This window comes from Canis lupus, chromosome 16 (genome assembly GCF_011100685.1).
Source record: "Canis lupus familiaris isolate Mischka breed German Shepherd chromosome 16, alternate assembly UU_Cfam_GSD_1.0, whole genome shotgun sequence".
NCBI classification, from domain to species: Eukaryota; Metazoa; Chordata; class Mammalia; order Carnivora; family Canidae; genus Canis; species Canis lupus.
The window spans coordinates 26315095-26333071 of NC_049237.1; the positions used below are offsets into that span (position 1 = coordinate 26315095).

Here is a 17977-nt window from a genome sequence, read left to right on the forward strand (position 1 = left end):
AAAGCTATTGTTTCCTTGTTAATTTTCTGTTTAGATTGTCTGTCCATTGATGTAAGTAGGATGTTGAAGTCCCCTACCCTTATTATGCTATAAATTAGTTCCTTTGTGTTTGTTATTAACATTTTTACATATTTTAGGGTGTTCCTGTGTTGGGCACATAAATATTTCCAATTATTATATCTTCTTGTTGGATTGGCTTCTTTATTATTATAAATAATTATCTTCTTACAGTCTGTGTTTCTCTTGTTACAGTCTTTGTTTTAGTCTACTTTTTCTGGGGCATCTAGGTGGCTCAGTTGGTTAAGCATCTGCCTTCAGCTCAGGTCATCATCCCAGGGTCCTGGGATTGAGCCCTGCATCAGGATCCCTGCTCAGCAGGGAGTCTGCTTTTCCCTCTAATCCTCTCCCCACTACTCATATTCTTTCTTTTGCTCTTTCTCTCTCTCTCACACACACACACTCTATCTCTCAAATAAAGAAAATATTTTAAAAAATAAAGTTACTTTTTCTGATATAAGTATTGCTACTCCAGCTTTCTTTTGACATTCATTTGCATGATAGTTGTTTCTCCATCCTCTCATTTTCAACCTGCAGATGAGTTTAGGTCTCTTGTAGGTAGCTTTTTTATTCATTCTGTCACATTCTCTTTTAATTGGAGTGTTTAGTCCATTAACGTCTATAGTAATTATTGATAGGTATGTATGTATTGTCATTTGTTGTATGGTTGCTTTTGAAGGTTTTGTCTGATCCTTTCTTGTTTTTCTCTTTTTCTTGGTTTGCTGATATTTTTTAGTGATTTGTTTGGATCTCTTATTCTTTGTATATTTATGAGTGGCTTCTAATATATCATTACCATTAAGTTTGCATATAACCTCTTCTGCATATGGCAGTCTATATTAAGGTCATGGTTGTTTAAATTTGAACTCACTCTACTCCCATCCTCTCCACAGTAAGTATATGCTATTATATTAATATCCTTTTATTTTGTGAGCTCCTCAACTGTTTTACATAAATATTAATTTTTATTGCTTTTGAGTTTTCTACCTTTATACTATCACTTTTGGTCTCTCTTTTCCATTCAAAGAGTCCCCTTTAATATTTTTTTTGCAGAATTGGCTTCATGGTCATGGACTCCTTTAGTTTTTGTTTGTCTGGGAAACTCTTTATTTCTCCTTCTATATTACATTATATCCTTGCTAGATAGAGTATTCTTGACTGCAGATTTTTCCCATTCAGCACTTGAATATATTATGCCACTTTCTTTGGGCCTGCAAGGTTTCTGCTGAAAATTATCTTGCTAGCTTATAGATATTCCCTTATAAATTACTATCTTCTTTTGTCTTGCTGCTTTTAAGATCTTTTCACTATATTTTACCAATTTAATTAGAGTATGTCTTGATGTGTCTGCTTTTGTTGATTATATTGGGAATTCTTTGTTCCTCCTGAATCTGGATTTCTGTTTCCTTCCCAGATTAGAGAATTTTTCAGCTATTATTTCTTCAGATAAATTATGTGTACCTCTTTTTCTCTTCTTCTTCTGGAAGTCCTGTACTCTGAATGATATTACATTTGATGGAATCACTGAATTTCTAAAGTCCATTCTTTTTTACATAATTATTTTTCTCTCTTTTGTTCAGCTTGATTACTTTCCATTAGTCTGTCTTCTAGGTCATTAATTTGTTGTTCTTCTTCCAGCCTGCTGTTCATTCCATCAAGCATGTTTCTCATTTCATTCATTGAGTATTGTCTTCTCTGTTTCTGAAAATTGCCATTGGAATTTTGGTAGGATTACATTGAATCTGTAGATCATTTTAAGTAGTATGGGCAATTTCACAATATTAATCCTCCTAATCCATAATCCCAGAATAACTATTTACTGGTGTCTTTCATTTTTTACATGAATATTTTAGAATTTTCAATGTATATATTTTTTTACCTCCTTAGTTAAATTTTTCTTAATTATTTTATTCTTGGGCAGCCCTCGTGGCGCAGCAGTTTGGCACCGCCTGCAGACTGGGGTGTGGTCCTGGGGACTCAGGATCGAGTCCCACATCGGGCTCCCTGCATGGAGCCTGCTTCTCCCTCTGCCCGTGTCCCTGCCTCTCTCACTCTGTGCCTATGAATAAATAAATAAAATCTTTAAAAAAATTATTTTATTCTTTTTGGTGTTATTGTCAATGGGATTGTTTTCTTAATTTTCCTTCTGTTAGTTCATTGTTAGTATACAGAAACAACTGATTTTTTGGGGGATTTTGGTTTTGTAGCCTACAACTTTACTGAATTCCTTTATTAGTTATGGCAGCTTTTTGGTGTAATCTTGGGATTTTCTATATATTAGATCATATCATCTACAAACAGCTGATTTTACATCTTCCACTGCTTTGTTCTTTGTTCTTCATGCTCCCAGGGAACTTGTGGATTCCAAGTCCTGTTAGCTTCCATAGCTGGGTGGCAGCTGTGGGAGATGGGGCTTTAGATGTGTGGACAAACACCTTTCAAGGAGAATATGGAGATTTAGTTTTATAGTTGGATGATGAGCCAAGGGGAGAAAGCACAAGAAATTTCATCATGTTGGGTACAAAATTAGTACCTCAAGGTACATATTTAGTACCTGACAGCTGCCAGATACTAATTATGTACATTGTCAGCTCCCAAATGCAGGCTAAGTAGAAGATCAACCCCCAGGCAGCAGCTGAGGATGTATGCAGGGACAATTTCAAATCTTTGCATTGTCTCCTGTTCCTTCTGCTCTCAGTCCAGGAAATAGCTGTGGGAAGTGTTCACCCTTCTATATAATTTTTTTTTCCAATTTAGCATGAGTCTGTGAGATTTGTGAATGCTGAGCCCTGTAAGTTCCCAGAGCTAGGTGATTTGAGAATTAGGTACTAAGGTGGCAGCTACAAAAGTTGAAGTTCTAGATGTATGGATGAACTCCTGCTAGGAAGAAGCTAGAAGCTTAGTTTTATTGTTTGATTAGTCCAGGAGGGATAAGGAAGGGGAAGTACTCATTGACTTTTTCAAGCTACTGGGAGGATCCCATTCTGCACCTTACATAGAGTCTGATTAGAAGCTGGATCCTCAAACTGCAAATGGGAAAATAAGCAGTCATATTTTTTTCCAGGATGAAACTAGGATTTTGTTGCTCTTGCATGATCCCTCTGTAATGAGCCCAAGGAAATAGTCATGAGAAGTTCTTATGTACCTTTTTAAAATAAATACTGTTTAATTTGGATCTGGGGGATCATGAATGCCAAGCCTTCTTGCCACTCTGAACTAGGTGATGTGGAAATCAGTCCCTTGGGTGGTTGCCTTAGAAATTTGGGTGCTAGATGTGTGGTTCAAATTCTTTGGTCCTGAGGAATAAACTGAGATCTGTGGGCCCCCTCTTGATTGCAGGGCATTGTGGCATGGGTGAATTTTATGGTATTATTAAACTTTCCTTCCTGTTTCAATATTTTCCCTCAGTCACCCAGTGTTTAGGGTCACTCAACTAATTTATGCATTTCTCCAAGAGGGAATTGATCCATGTGAAACTACGTATTCAGTGGATCCATGGTGGGGAAGGAGAATATAAGGAGTCTTTTATCCTGCCATCTTGCTGATTTCAAGCCTCCACATATATTTATTTTTAATTGGGTTAAATAACATTGCTAATTTTATTTCGTAGAATGCTTAATTTTTTTCTATAAAATGTGTTATACTTATTTCTGGTAGGCAGTTATCTATCAAGCATATTGACAATTTCAGGCTGGCTTTTGATATTTTGGAGGTTGAATGTTTAGAGTAACACTCTAAGGCCAATTTTTTCTTATCACTAAAATTTTATCCTTCTGTGGTCTCCACTGAATGTTGTGAACATTCAGTGATATCTCTCTCCTCTAGTTGATCAGACCTTGGATATTTCTCAGAACTTTGTGAACTGTGAGAGTTATTCCTCAGCTCCCTAATAGTTCCTTGTAATTGTGTTGGACAGATCCTGATTTGACCAAGTGATTCCCACCTTCTTGTATTTGTGTCATTGAAAAAGCTCCACCCGTGAGTGTGGAAAGGACCTGTGACCTTCTTGTAATCAATAAAATATGTCCATGCTGATGGATATAACTCTGTTGATTACATTGTGTTATAGGACAGAAGGTAGATTTCTCTCCTATTATGTTTATTACATAAAAATTTATTTTGTCAACAGATACTCTCTCACTCTCCTAATGATGTTGTAAACGTGACTTGCCATATTTTGTACTGTCCATGGAGACAGCCATGGGACAGTTAACGCTTAAGTGGCCTCTCGTAAATGAAAAGAGCCTCTTGCCAATAGCAAAAACCTAAATCTCTTAGTTCTATGGCTATAAGGAAATGAATTTCACCAACAAACTTATTGAATTGAAAGCAGAAATTGATTCTTCTTCAGGTGAGAATACAAACCAGCTGACATGTTGAAAACCCAGTTATTATATTGATGGACTCCTGACCCATAGAAACTACAAGATAATAAATGTTATGTTTTAAACTACAGTTTGTGATAATTTGTTATGCATCAATAGAAAACTAATACACCCAGCCTCATGAAATTGCACTCTGTGTATAGGTGATTTAATATTCATTAACAGAATACGGGGCAATCCTCCTTCTTCAGTCTAGAAAGTTCATTGAGATAGGAAGCTAGGGCAACTGTAGTTTCCATCTCAATTTTCTACCTTCTCTCAAAGATCATAATCTTGTACTACCTATTGTTTAAATTATCAGAGCATTTGTTTTACTTATCATGCCTAGATTTCTTGTTTCTTGCAGCTGAAGAGCACATTCAGACCCAGTCTTTCTAGTATGGCAGGGATGGAATTGATGTCATTGATTATCACTGCTTCCTGCAAGCTGTCCTTCCTTTATAGTTTACTTCTCTTTCTGCTGAAGTTCATCCTTCCATGAATCATTCATGGCATATCTATAAGTGGTAAACTCAACTGCATTACTACCTGAATGAAAGTACTTTAGTTTGGCTGATCATTTACCATTTTAGAATTCTTTTCTGTCACTTTGGTGTGTGTTTGCAGGTTACTCATGAACCACAGTGAGAAATCTGGCTCCCACTCTCCATCATCCATTTATTACTGTTTTTAAATTCCAGTAGAGTTGTGCGGTTGTTTTCAGAATTTTTAACCCATTTCTCTGTGAGTGAGCAGCACATATGGCCTCAAGATTCCAGGGAGGGAAGGAGTCACCTACTTTGTAACCTTTCCCTTGTAGCCTTTCCCTACATCAAATCTATGAGCTGGAGACCATCATTTCCAACTAGAATAGTACTATGTAGACTTCATTTGTCTTAGGCCTATAGTTCTCTCCTTATTTCATTTAGGTCAGAATATTTTGTCTCTTATCTCTTCAGATGTTATATCATGCATTTGTAATAAAGTTAGATGCTTTTGTCATAGTTTGCCCTTCACCATGGGATCCCCTGACCTTCTAAATTATTTTTTTAATTTGCATACATTAAAGTTCACATAAAGTATATGTCTATGGGTTTTGCCAAAGGTTTAGTTTCATGTATCCAGTAATACGAAGTTTTACAAAATAGTTTCATTTCCCTTAAATATCCCCTGTGCTTCAGTTGTATTACTGTTTCTAAAACCAGCCCCTGACAAATGATCTGTTCTTTAGTCTCTAGAATAGTATCTTTTCTAGAATGTCATATAGTTGAAATTATACAGAATATCCCCTTTTCAGAGTGGCTTCTTTCATTTAGCAATATACATGTAAAATTTATCTGTATTGGTTTATTGTTTTAAAATTCATGCTTTTCATTGTTAGTAGTATTCTATTGTATAGATGTATCTTAGTTTATCTGGTTCCCTATGATAGGACATTTTGCTTATTTTCAGGTTGTGGCGATTATGAATAAAGCTGTTAGTAACATTCATATGCAGGTTTTTGTAGACATAAGTTTTCAGATCAACTGAATGAATACCTAGGATAATAATTGCAAAACTGTATATTAAGATTATGTTTAGTTTTATAAGATTTCCAGATTATCTTCCAAGGTCACTGTGTTTTGCATTTCCACCAGCAATGAATAGGAGTTCCACATCTTCACCAGTATCTGGTATTGCAAGGTTCTGGGTTTAGCCTTTCCAATTTTTGTGTAGTAGTATCTCACTGAGGTTTTAATTTGTATTTCCCTAGTAAGAGTAATGTTGAACATATTCCCATATTCTTATTTTCCATCTGTATATCTTCTTCAGTAAGATATCTGTTCAGATCTTTTACTCCCTTTTTAATTGGATTGTTTGTTTCCTTACATGTTCTTTGTATATTCTGCACACATTTTTTTCTTATTAGGTAAGTGATTTACAGTTTTTTCCTAGTCTATAGCGTGGGGTTTTTTTTGTCTTAACATTGTCTTAATAATGCTAACAAAATATTTTAAATTAAATAAATCCAACTTATTATTATTTTTCTTTTATGGATTATGATTTTTCTATCATATCTAAAAACTTACCAACACTAAGTACACCTAGGTTTCCTCTAATGACTTATTAGAGAAATATTTTAAGAAGTCTATACTTTTAAAGTTAATATTTGTGTAAGGTATGAGGTTTGGGTTGAGTTTCATCATTTTGCTATAGACATCCAGTTTTCACAGCACCACCAAAGCACCTTTGCACCTTAAAAACATCAGTTGATTATATTTTGGAGGGCTCTATCTCTAAGCCCTCCTTTTCTCTTTGGCCAATACCATGCTGTCTTGTTTATGATAGGTTTATGGAAAATCTTGAAAGTGGGCAATGTGATGGCTTCAACTTTGATCTTCCTTAGTATTTTGATGACTGACTATACAAGGTCCTTCACTTTTTGTTAGTTTTTTTGTAATTAATTTCCTACAGTATCCATAATGAGTAAATGAAATAAACATACCTAAATCTTCATTTCTCAGCAATTTTGAAATAATATTTCTTAACTCTTGCTTCTTTGCTGTATTATTTTTGTGTACATAAATTCTTATTAGCTAATGTTGGAAGTTTTGGAAAGAGCTTCTCTCTTTCTTATTTATTCTTGCAAATATTCCACTTTATAAAATTACTTTGTATTTAATCTCAGGAACTTTCTTACCTTTTGTGTTCAACCTCATTGATTCATATTTCAGATACATCCAATCTCCTACTCATGATGATAATAATTTACTTAAAAATCAACAATTACATTTTAATTTGTGTGATCTATAATTGGATCATTTTCATAATAATCTTTTATTCCTTCAGTAAGAACTCTCTGCTCTTCTTCACATTTTAGCAGTATAATATAGTCACAAAGTATATGGTTTCTCTGTCAAGTTCTAATATTCATTAAATGTGTTATCTTAGGAGAGTTAATCTCCTTTCCTCACGATGAAAATTATTATTATTGTGAGGATAATTTTTTTAAAAACATGTAAAGTGTTTAAGACTGTGTGATAGGCATATGACAAATGTTCATTAAGTGTTAACATTTTTAAAATAGTATTCCATTACATTTAATCTCTAATTCTGAGGTGTAATACATACTGTTTCTTCTGTAAGGATCTTAAAGGTACTTATTTTTTCAGGTCCTGTATTACATACTTTATGCTTTTCTGGGGAGTAATTTATTTCATTTGTTGAATTTGATACCTTTCCTTTTTGATGTAGATATTCCTCAGAAGTTAAATTGTTTTTCTATTGTGTACTTGCTATTGTAGTTGAGATCCTATTAGACTTTGCCTCTGTTTTAAATTTGGTCTGAGATAATGCATTGGTTCTGCTCTAGTACATTACAACAGTTTAGAGGAATGACAGTGAAAAGATTTACCTCAGTTCTGGATTATTAGTCATATGGTCTTCTGAGTCTATGTGATTCTTGTATTTCCTAGATGTTTTCATGCATAAGCATCACTGGCCTCTCTCAAGCTCACAGACTCCATTCCAGCTTAAAATTAGAGATCTTTCTTGCAATTGATTTGTTTTGGAAAGAAATTGTGCATTTGCTAGAATAGATGTCTGTCTGCCTTTATGGAGATAGTACACTGACTGTGTAAACACACACTAAGTCCTTTCCTGTTCCGGAATGCCACCACATGAGAATAATGAGCACAGTTACAACTCAGTTCTCTTATTAGAGCTCCTATTCCTGGAGCTGTAGCATTCCCTACTAACATGTTTCTTGGGTCTTTTTCCCTCAGTTTTATATGTTGAGAATTGCTAAGTGGCTCTAAGTATATATAGTAGTGTGTGTATGTATGTTTTATATATATACATATATAATGTAAATTTCTTATTTCATTATAATTGGTGTGGGATGTAAGCCTGCAGGCATGCCTTTCATTTTGACTAGTAAAGTTTATATTTTCCTAAATAGAGACTATTATAATGTAAAATGATATTTTTCAAAATGTAGTTGCATTTTTTCTTTTAAAAAGAAGCCCTTTGCATTAGACACTGTAATCCTAAATGTACTAGAATAAAGATTCTTAATATTTAGAATAATAAATTCTGAAGAATACACTAGTATTCTAAAGAGATTGTGTCATTTTTTAAATTGAGGTAAAAGTGGCACACATTATATAAGTTTCAGGTATATAATATTATAATTCAACATCTGTATGCACTACAAAGTGATCATCATTTAAAGTCTAGTTACCATCCATAAACATACAAATTATCTCCTTTATCTACTTTACCCACTCCTGACCCTCTTTACACTCTGGTAACCACCAACTGTTCTCTTTATCTATGAGTTTTGGATTTTTTTTGTGTGTTCCTTTGTTTTATTCTTTTTAGGTACCACGTATAACTGAAATCATACACTGTCTTTCTCTGTCTGACTTATTGCATTTAGCATTAAACCTTCAAGGCTCATTCATGCTGTCATAAATGGCAAGGTTTCATTCTTTTTGTGGCTGAGTAATATTCCATGGGGTGCATCTGTGTGTATAAATATATATATTACATCATCTTTACTTATTGATCTATTGAGGACATTTAGGTTGTTTCCATTTCTAGGCTATTGTAAATATTGCTGCAGTGAACATAGAAGTACATATATCTTTTTGAATAAGTATTTGTTTTTGATAAGTATTATCTATGGATAAATAACCAGCAGTGGAACAGCAGGATCATATGGTAATTTTGTTCCTATTTTTTTTTTTTTGAGGAATCTCCGTACTATTTTCCATAGTGGCTGCATCAATTTACATTTCCACCAATAGTGTACAAGTGTTCCCTCTTCTCCATGTCCTTTCCAACACTTGCTATTTCTTGTCTTTTTTATAATGGTCATTCTAATTGGTGTGAGATAATCTCTCATTGTGATTTTGATTTGCATTTCCCTGATATTTAGTAGTGTTGAATATCTTCATATGTCCCTATTGGCCATCTGTATGCCTTCTTTGGAAAATAGTCTATTCAGATCCTCTGCCAATTTTTTTTTTTTAATCAGATTTTGTTGTTGGTGCTGAGTTGTATAAGCTCTTTTGTGTATCTTGTATAGTAACCTTTATCAGATGTATGACTTGCAAATATCTTCTCCCATTTAGTAGACTGACTTTTCATTTTAATGATGATTTCCTTTGCTGTGCAAAAGCTTTTTAGTTTCATATAATCCCATTTGTTTATGTTTGCCTTTTTTCCAAAGCCTTTGGAATCTGATCCACAAAAGCATTGCTAAGACCAATGTCAAGGAACTTACTGCCTATGTTTTCTTCAAGGGCTTTTATGGTTTCAGGTCTTACATCAGGTCTTTAATTCATGATGTATTTATGGTGTTAAGATAGTGTATGGTGTTAAGATAGTGGTCTAGCTTAATTCTGTTGCATATAAATAACCAGTTTTTTTCCCAACACTATTTATTGAAAAGAAAGTCCTTTGTTCATGGTGTTCTTGGATCTTTTGTCATAAACTGTCCATATGTATGTCACTTATTTCTGAGCTCTCAGTTCTCTTCCATTGATCCATGTCCATATTTTGTGCCAGTGCCATATTGTTTTGATTGCTATAGCTTTAAAATAGGTTTGAAATTAAAGAGAGTAATATATTTAAGCTTTGTTCTTCTTTCTCTAGATTGCTTTGGCTGTTAGAGATCCTTTGTGGTTTCATACAAATGTTAGAATCATTTGTTGTTTTTCTGTGAAATATGCTGTTAAAATTTTGATAAAGATTGCATTGAATCTATAGATTGCTTTGGGTGGTAGGGACTTTTTTGACATGAAAATTTATTACTGTCATGTTTTCACCATCAAAACTTATGATCTTGGGTTTTCTTTCTTGGTCTTAGTATAAGACCAAAAGAGAGACACTGCCTACTTTGACGGCATTAAAGCAAACGCCAGGAATGTCACTGGCAGCATGACCTTTGCAACCAAATCTAGAAACCAGAATTTCATCATTTTCAAACAACAATCATTGGGTACAAAAGCTGTTATTTTTGGGGGGACATTCTTGATCAGCTAACACCCTGACACATTTCCTGATAAAAGAATTTAGCTTTTTGGCTTCAACCTCTAATTTTTCCAGTACAATTCCCTTTGCATGGAAGAACCTCCAAAAAGATTGCCCTTCAGGTCTGTGCACAAATGGGCTTTCTTGTATTTTTTATCAGGCCACTTCTGATCTTTCAGTGACTACTGGCAGCCGAAAAACTGGGACACTTGCCCATCCTGCTAGCACCATGGTCTTGTAGGGACTTTTTAACGATATTAATTATTCCAGTCCACAAACACAGAATACCTTTTCACTAATTTGTCCCTTCTTAAATTTATTTTATCAATATATTATAGTTCTTTGTACAGACATCTTACCTTCTTGGTAAAATTTGTTTCTAGATATTTTACTCTTTTTGATGTAAACGTTATTGTTTTTAAATTTATTTTTCTGGTAATTCATTATTAATATATAGAAATTTAACAAATTTTGCAAACTAATTTTATATTCTGCGGCTTTACTTAAGTTATTCATCCTAATTGTGGGTTTTTTGTGTTTGTTTTTGTTTTTTTTTGGTGGTGGTATCTTTGTATATATCATATGCTGCCTGCAAAGGCTGACAGTTTTATTTCTTCTTTTCTATTTTGGATGCCTTTTATTTCTTTTTATTGACTAATTGTTGTGGCTAGGACTTCCAATACAATGCAGAATAAAAGTGGTGAGAGTGGTTTCTTGTCTTGTTCCTGAACTTCAAAAAAAAGCTTTCAGGTTTTCCCTATTGAGGTGTTAGCTGTGGGTTAGTCATATATGGCCTTTATTATGGTGAGGTACATTTCTTCTATCAGCACTTTTCTGAGAGTTTTTATGATTGGAGTTGAATTTTATTGAATACTTTTTCTGCATCTATGGAAAACATATGAATACTTTTTCTGCATCATATGATTTTTATCCTTCATTTTGTTGAAGTGTATCACCTTATTGATACACTTCAACAAAATGCTGAGGCATTCTTGTATTACTGGAATAAATCTGACTTGATTTTGTTGTATAATCATTTTAATGTATTGTTGGATTTGATTTGGTAATAATTTTTGAGGATTTTTGCATCTGTGTTAACCAAACATATTGGCCTATAATTTAATTTTTCACATTGTCCTTGTTTGTTTTTGGTATTATACTAATGCTGGCCTCAAAAAATGTATTTGGAAATGTTTCCGCTTCTTCAAGCATGTTTTTTTTTTCAAGTTTTTTTTTTTTTCATCATTTTCAAACAACAATCATTGGGTACAAAAGCTGTTATTTTTGGGGGGATCCCAAGAGTTAGATTTATAAAGTAGGATTGTGTTGCTATGATCTCTTATAGACCACTTTTGCTGTATCCCAAGGATTTTGATATGTTGTATTTCTATGTTCATTATCTCTAGGTATTTTTTCTTTGATTTCTTTGTTGATTCATTGAGTGCTCACTAACATGTTAAATCTCTACCTATTTGTGTTTTTTCCAGTTTTCTTCTTGAACTTGATTTCTGCTTCTATTCCATTGTGTTTGGAGAAGATACTTGATATGATTTCAGTATTCTTGATTTTTGAGTCTTGTTTTATGGTCTAACATGTGACCTGTCCTGAAGAATGTTTTATGTGCATCTGAGAAGAATGCATATTCTATTGCTTTTGGATGGAATACTCTTTGTAGAACTATTAAGTCCATCTGGTTTGATGTTTTTTTAAGACCAGTATTTCCTTATTGATTTTCTGTCTGGTTGATCTATCCATTGAGATAAGTTGGGGTTAAAGCCCCTACTCTTTTACACACACACACACACACACACACATATATATATATATATATATATTTTTTTTTTTTTTTGAGAGACAGAGGGCACGGGTATAGGGAGAGGGGCAGAGGAAGAGAGTGAGAGAATTTCAAGCAGGCTCCACACTGAATGGTTAATCTCATAACCCTGAGATCATGACTTGAGCTGAAACTGAGTCCAATGCTCAACTGATTGAGCCACCCAGGTGCCCCAGTATAACTTTTAATTTCTCTGTTTATATACATTGATATTTGCTTTATGTATCTCGGTGTTCCTATTTTAGGTGCATATGTATTTTTTTTGCATATGTATTTATAAATGTTATTTCTTATTTAACTGATCCATTATGTATCATTATGTAATATCTTTCTTTTATCATTATGTAATATCTTTCTTTATTATACAGTCTTTGTTTTATTTTTTGAAAGATTTTATTTATTCCTGAAAGGCAAAGACATAGGCAGAGGGAGAAGCAGGCTCCCTGCAGGGAGCCCAATACAGGACTCAGTCTTAGGACCCCAGGATCACGACCTGAGCCAAAGGCAGATGCTCAACCATTGAGCCACCCAGGTGTCCTGTCTTTGTCTTAAAGTCTATTTTGTTGGTTATGAATATAGCTATGCCAGCTTTTTTGTTTGTTTTCATTATGTGGAATATCCTTTCCATCCCTGCACTTTTCAGCTCATGTGTGTCCTTCCCTCTGAAATTAGTTTCATGTGGGTAGAACACAGAACACAGTCCTATTTTTTTTTAATCCATTCAACCACTTATTTCTTTTGGTTACAGAGTTCACTTACCTCTACAGTAACTATTGATAGGCATGTAGTTATTACCATTTTACTAATTGTTTGTCGGCTCTTTTTTTTTTTTTTTTTTTTTTTTGTTCCTCTCTGTTCCTTTCTTCTTGTCTTTCTCTCCTCCCTTGTGGTTTGATGTCTTTTGTTAGTGCTATGTTTAGGCTCCTTTCTCATTTTTCTTTTGTGTATTTACTTTTTGTATGCATTTGTGATTATTTTACCGTTTACATCTTGCTTTTCTATGTTATATATTTTGAGTTGACAGCAACTTGAACATATTCCAAAATTTTACATTTTTCTCTTCCTCTCATGTTTTATATTCTTATATCACATTTTGCATCTTTTATTTTATATACCCTCTACCTATTCCTTGTGGTTTTAGCTAATTATATTGTCTTTGTCTTTTAATCTTTATACTTGCTTAATAAGTAATTGATCCACTACCTTTACTGTGTACTTACCTTTTCCGGTTAGCCTTTTTACTTTTATATATTTTCCTGTTATTAATTGGTATCATTTCTTTTCAGTTTAAAGTTTAGGGAAGTTTTTTTTTTTTTAATTTTATTTATTTATTCATGAGAATACACAGAGAGGAGAGAGAGGCAGAGACACAGGCAGAGGGAGAAGCAGGCTCCATGCAGGAAGTCGATGTGGGACTCGATCCCAAGTCTCCAGGATCAGGCCTTGGGCTGAAGGGGCTGAAGCTAAACTGCTGAGCCCCCTGGCCTGCCCTAGAGAAGTCTTTTTAACAGTACTTTTAAAGCCAGATTAGTGATAAAAAATAGGTTTTGCTTAACTGGAAAACAATCTCTTATTCAATTCAGAATAATAGCCTTGCTGGGTAGACCCTTTTTGGTTAGAAGTTTTTCCATTCAGCACTTTGAATATATCATGTCACTCTCTTCTGGCTTGCATTGTTTCTGCTGAAAAATCTAGTCATAGACTTATGAGATTTCCTTGCATGTATTAAGTTGTGCTTCTTTTGCTGCTTTTATGAATCTATCTTTAATTTGACTATTTTCAGTGTAATATATCTTGGTGTAGATCTGTTTGGGTTTATTTTATTTGAGACTGTCTAGGCTTCCTTTATCTGGATATCTGTTTCCTTCCTCATATTAGGGAATTTTTCAGTCATTATTTTTTTCAAATAAGTTTTCTGGCTTTTCTCTATCTCTCTGCTCCTTCTGGGATCACTGTAATCTAAGTACTATTCCATTTGATGTTGTACCAATGGTGTCTTAGTTATCTTCATTTTTAATTCTTTTTCCACCACCACCATCCCCCCACTTCCCAGTCTGGGTGATTATCACCCTGCTGGAGTGTTTTTTGTTTTTGTTTTTGTTTTTTGGCAAAATGGTGTCTTTACCTCTCCTATCTCTCTCAATGCCGTCCTTTTTGTCTTTGTTCATCCAGTTTTGTTCAGAGTAAATTACTCCATATGTAGTTGTATGTTGGTTGTACCCATGGGAAAGAGAGTGAGTTCAGGATCTTCTTAGCTTGGTATCTTGAACACTGCCCCTGCTCCACCCTGCAGAGTGAGTCTTGAGAAAAAGTACAGTTTCATTTTATATATTTCTGATTTACTAAGTCATTTTTATTTATTTGCTTATTTCAGGTGATTTATATCATTACAATTGATGAAAAACCATACACTCTGCATCTCAGAAAACAGTAAGATATAATTTTCCATTAAAGCTTATATTTCATTTTTTAAATATTTTGGTATACAATTTAAGAATGCAATATAATGTAGACTGTTCAATCTGTTTTTCAATTAGGATTAATTAAGTCTTGAATAATAGATGAGTAGAATGTTGAATAATAGAAAGTTGGATTTTAATTTTCTAGTTTGTAATTTTCACCTTAAGAAATAAGCTACTTATTTGTGCATCTTCAACTTATAAAGCCATTGAACTCAAGAATTGCAAATTATATGTTAAGTATGTCTGACATAAATTCAAACAATTATACATCAAGTGGTTATTGGCAGGAAATTCAACTAACGACATACATTTTATGAATGTATTAATTACATATGTATTTATTTTAACAACTTTATTGGGTACATTCTTATGTCATAAAACTAATTCAAGTGTATAATTCAATAATTTTTAGTAACTGAATGCAGAATTGCAACCATTAACCATAAATCAGTTATAGAATATTTCATATCCTATATGAGATCCTCATGCCATTTCACATTTAATCCCTGTTTCCTCTCACCAGTCCAGGCAACAGTCAATCTACTTTCTGTATCCTATTTTACATTTTCTCAACATTTCATCTAAGTAGAATCAAATAGTTTCTTCTCTGTCTGCATCTTTGAAAATATATATTTGTAACAACTGGAATTTGTCTGTCTTACATCTCTGTGGATGAACAAGGCTGAAGAAAACTCATCAGTTAATTTATGACTGTTCTCACCTAACTCATGACCATTGAACATATGTTGGCTTTTCTTTCCTAAAGATTTTAAAAATTTATTTATTTGAGAGATAGAGAGAGAGAGAGAGAGAGAAAGAGAGATAGGGCGAGCATAGAGGGAGAAGCAGACTCCTTGTTGACCAGGGAGCCCAATGCAGGGCTTGATCCCAGGATTCTGAGATCATGAAGTCAGATGCTTAATTGAGCCACCAAAGTATCCCCATATGTTGATCTTTAATGTCTAAAAAATGTTCTTTGAGAAGACCATCTTAATTGTTTCTTGATAAGAAACAGCTTCATGTTTTTGAATGCCAGTTACTTTTTAGTCTTCATTTTTCTTGACTAAGTGGCAATATTTTGTATAGCGGATCAGTATCTCCTCCAAAAATACTTTATTCATTTGGCTTCTAGAACACTGCAGACTTTTGGCTTAATTATTACCATTGTGTTCATTCTTTCAGTTTTGTTTATTTGTTTCATCTTATTTGTTTTTTTAAATTCTTCCTCAACTCTCCAATCTTAGAGTACTCTAAGGTGCTTTTCTTGAATCTTGTTTTTCCCTAGCTATATTCAATCACCTGGTTATTTGACCCTCTCTTGTAGCTTTAAATACCATTTATGTACTGATTACTCCCGAGTTATATCTCTACTTTATTCCTTTCCAGTGAACACCATATTCATTTATCTGACTACTTGTTTGAAAATCAAGTGTTTGCTAGAATTCTCATACTTCTATCCAAAATGTACTTCTGATCCTTTTCCAAAACTTATTATTTCTCAGTCATCTCAGTAAATGGCAATTCTATTCTAGTTTGTAAAAAACAAAACCTTGAAGTCATCCTTTAAATCTTTTTTTCTTTTATTTTCCCTCACAATGGATTATTACACTCCAATGGATTATTAAATTCCTTGTCAACCTTCAAAATATATCCACAATTGGACCTCTACTACTACTACTGTCTTGGTTCAAGTCACTATCATATCTTGCCTGGATGATTGTAACAGCCTAACTGCTCTCTCTGCTTCTATTTATTTGCCCTACAGATAATTTTCAACACAACATTCAGTCTGATTCTATTAAAATGTTGGTCTGAGGGGCACCTGACTGGCTCAGTCAGAAGAGCATAGGACTCTTAATCTCAGGGTTGTGAGTTTGAGCCCCACATGGGGTGTAAAGATTACTTAAATAAATAAAACCTAAATAAATAAAATAAAATAAAATAAAAAATAAAATAAAAAAATAAAATAAAATAATACAATAAAATAAATAAAATAAAATATTGTTCCAATCTTATAGGTTATCTGTTCATAATCTTCTAATGGCTTCTTATCTCTGTGACATCATCTCTTACTACTGTCTCTCATCTTCAATCAAACTTTCTCATTCCAGTCACATCATTCTCAACTGTTCTTTATATACAGAATGCATACTTTGGCCTCAAGGTCTTTGCATTTTTTTCCTAACTCTGTCTTGAATAATATTTCTATGCAAGTTCATATAGCTTGTTTTCAGGTCTCTACACAATCTATTCATCCTATCCTATCTATACTTTGCAACCAACTTCCTCATCCAAGCCTTATTTATAACATGGCTTAACATCTAAGCCATATGTTTCTCACTGTCATGAGGATCAGTGGTTTTGTCTTTTGTTTGTTGCTGTATCCTAATGCCTAGAAAAGATCAATTAATAGGCACTCAGTAAATATTTGTTAGATAAATACATACACAGGCCCACACACTATTATCTGATATGGAGAATTCAGTCTGTTCTAATTAAAGCATATTGCTATATGAATTCTATATATTTCACATTTATTTTTAATGTTCATATTCATGTTAAACTCATGACTCAACCATATTCTTTTATTTTTGTTTTTCTTAGCTCATTCTTATCCCATAACTTTTTGGTTTATGCATATAATGAAACTGGATTTTTGCATTCAGAATCTTCATATTTTAAGGTAAGCTCTAGATGTCTTAGATATTTATTATAAGATTTTTTTTATTGAAGTGGCCATATCATTCTTTGGAATATATTTATTCCAGGATGACAATTTAAATATTTTATTTTGTATAATTATGACCTATTATGTGGTTGATTGTTGTACATAAAAATGATATGTGATAGAGATTAAACCCAGACTGAAAGAATATTCATTGACACCTTGGTAGCACAAAATAAAGAGTCGTCAAAACCCCTTTTTCTTTGAAAATCTATATGATACACAATCTTAATATTTTCAATTATTTTAACATATTTAATCCTTATAATGTTTGCAAATACATTTTTATTCATAAAGAATTTATTTATGTTTGTTTCTTTTTTTTTAAAGATTTTATTTATTCACGAGAGACACACAGAGAGAGCGAGAGAGAGAGACCAAGACACAGGCAGAAGGAGAAGAAGGCTTCTTGCAGGGAGCCTGACATGGGACTCGATCCCGGGTCTCCAGGATCAGGCCCTGGGCCGAAGGTGGCACTAACCCGTTGAGCCTCCCGGGCTGCCCTATTTATGTTTCT

At 33.5% G+C, this 17977-nt stretch overlaps 1 protein-coding gene across 15 annotated transcripts in view; it reads left to right on the forward strand.

The window, feature by feature from the left end:
• ADAM18 (ADAM metallopeptidase domain 18) overlaps positions 1–17977 on the forward strand; it is a 183654-nt gene that overhangs the window by 9097 nt on the left and 156580 nt on the right. For all 15 annotated transcript variants that reach the window (XR_005371447.1, XR_005371445.1, XR_005371444.1 and 12 more), the window contains exons 3-4: positions 14648–14703; positions 17340–17418. Coding sequence is in view for 11 of the 15 variants with exons in the window: in XM_038559988.1 (XP_038415916.1) it covers positions 14648–14703; positions 17340–17418 (135 nt within the window). In the remaining 4 variants the exon portion in view is untranslated. The remainder of the gene's footprint in view (positions 1–14647; positions 14704–17339; positions 17419–17977) is intronic.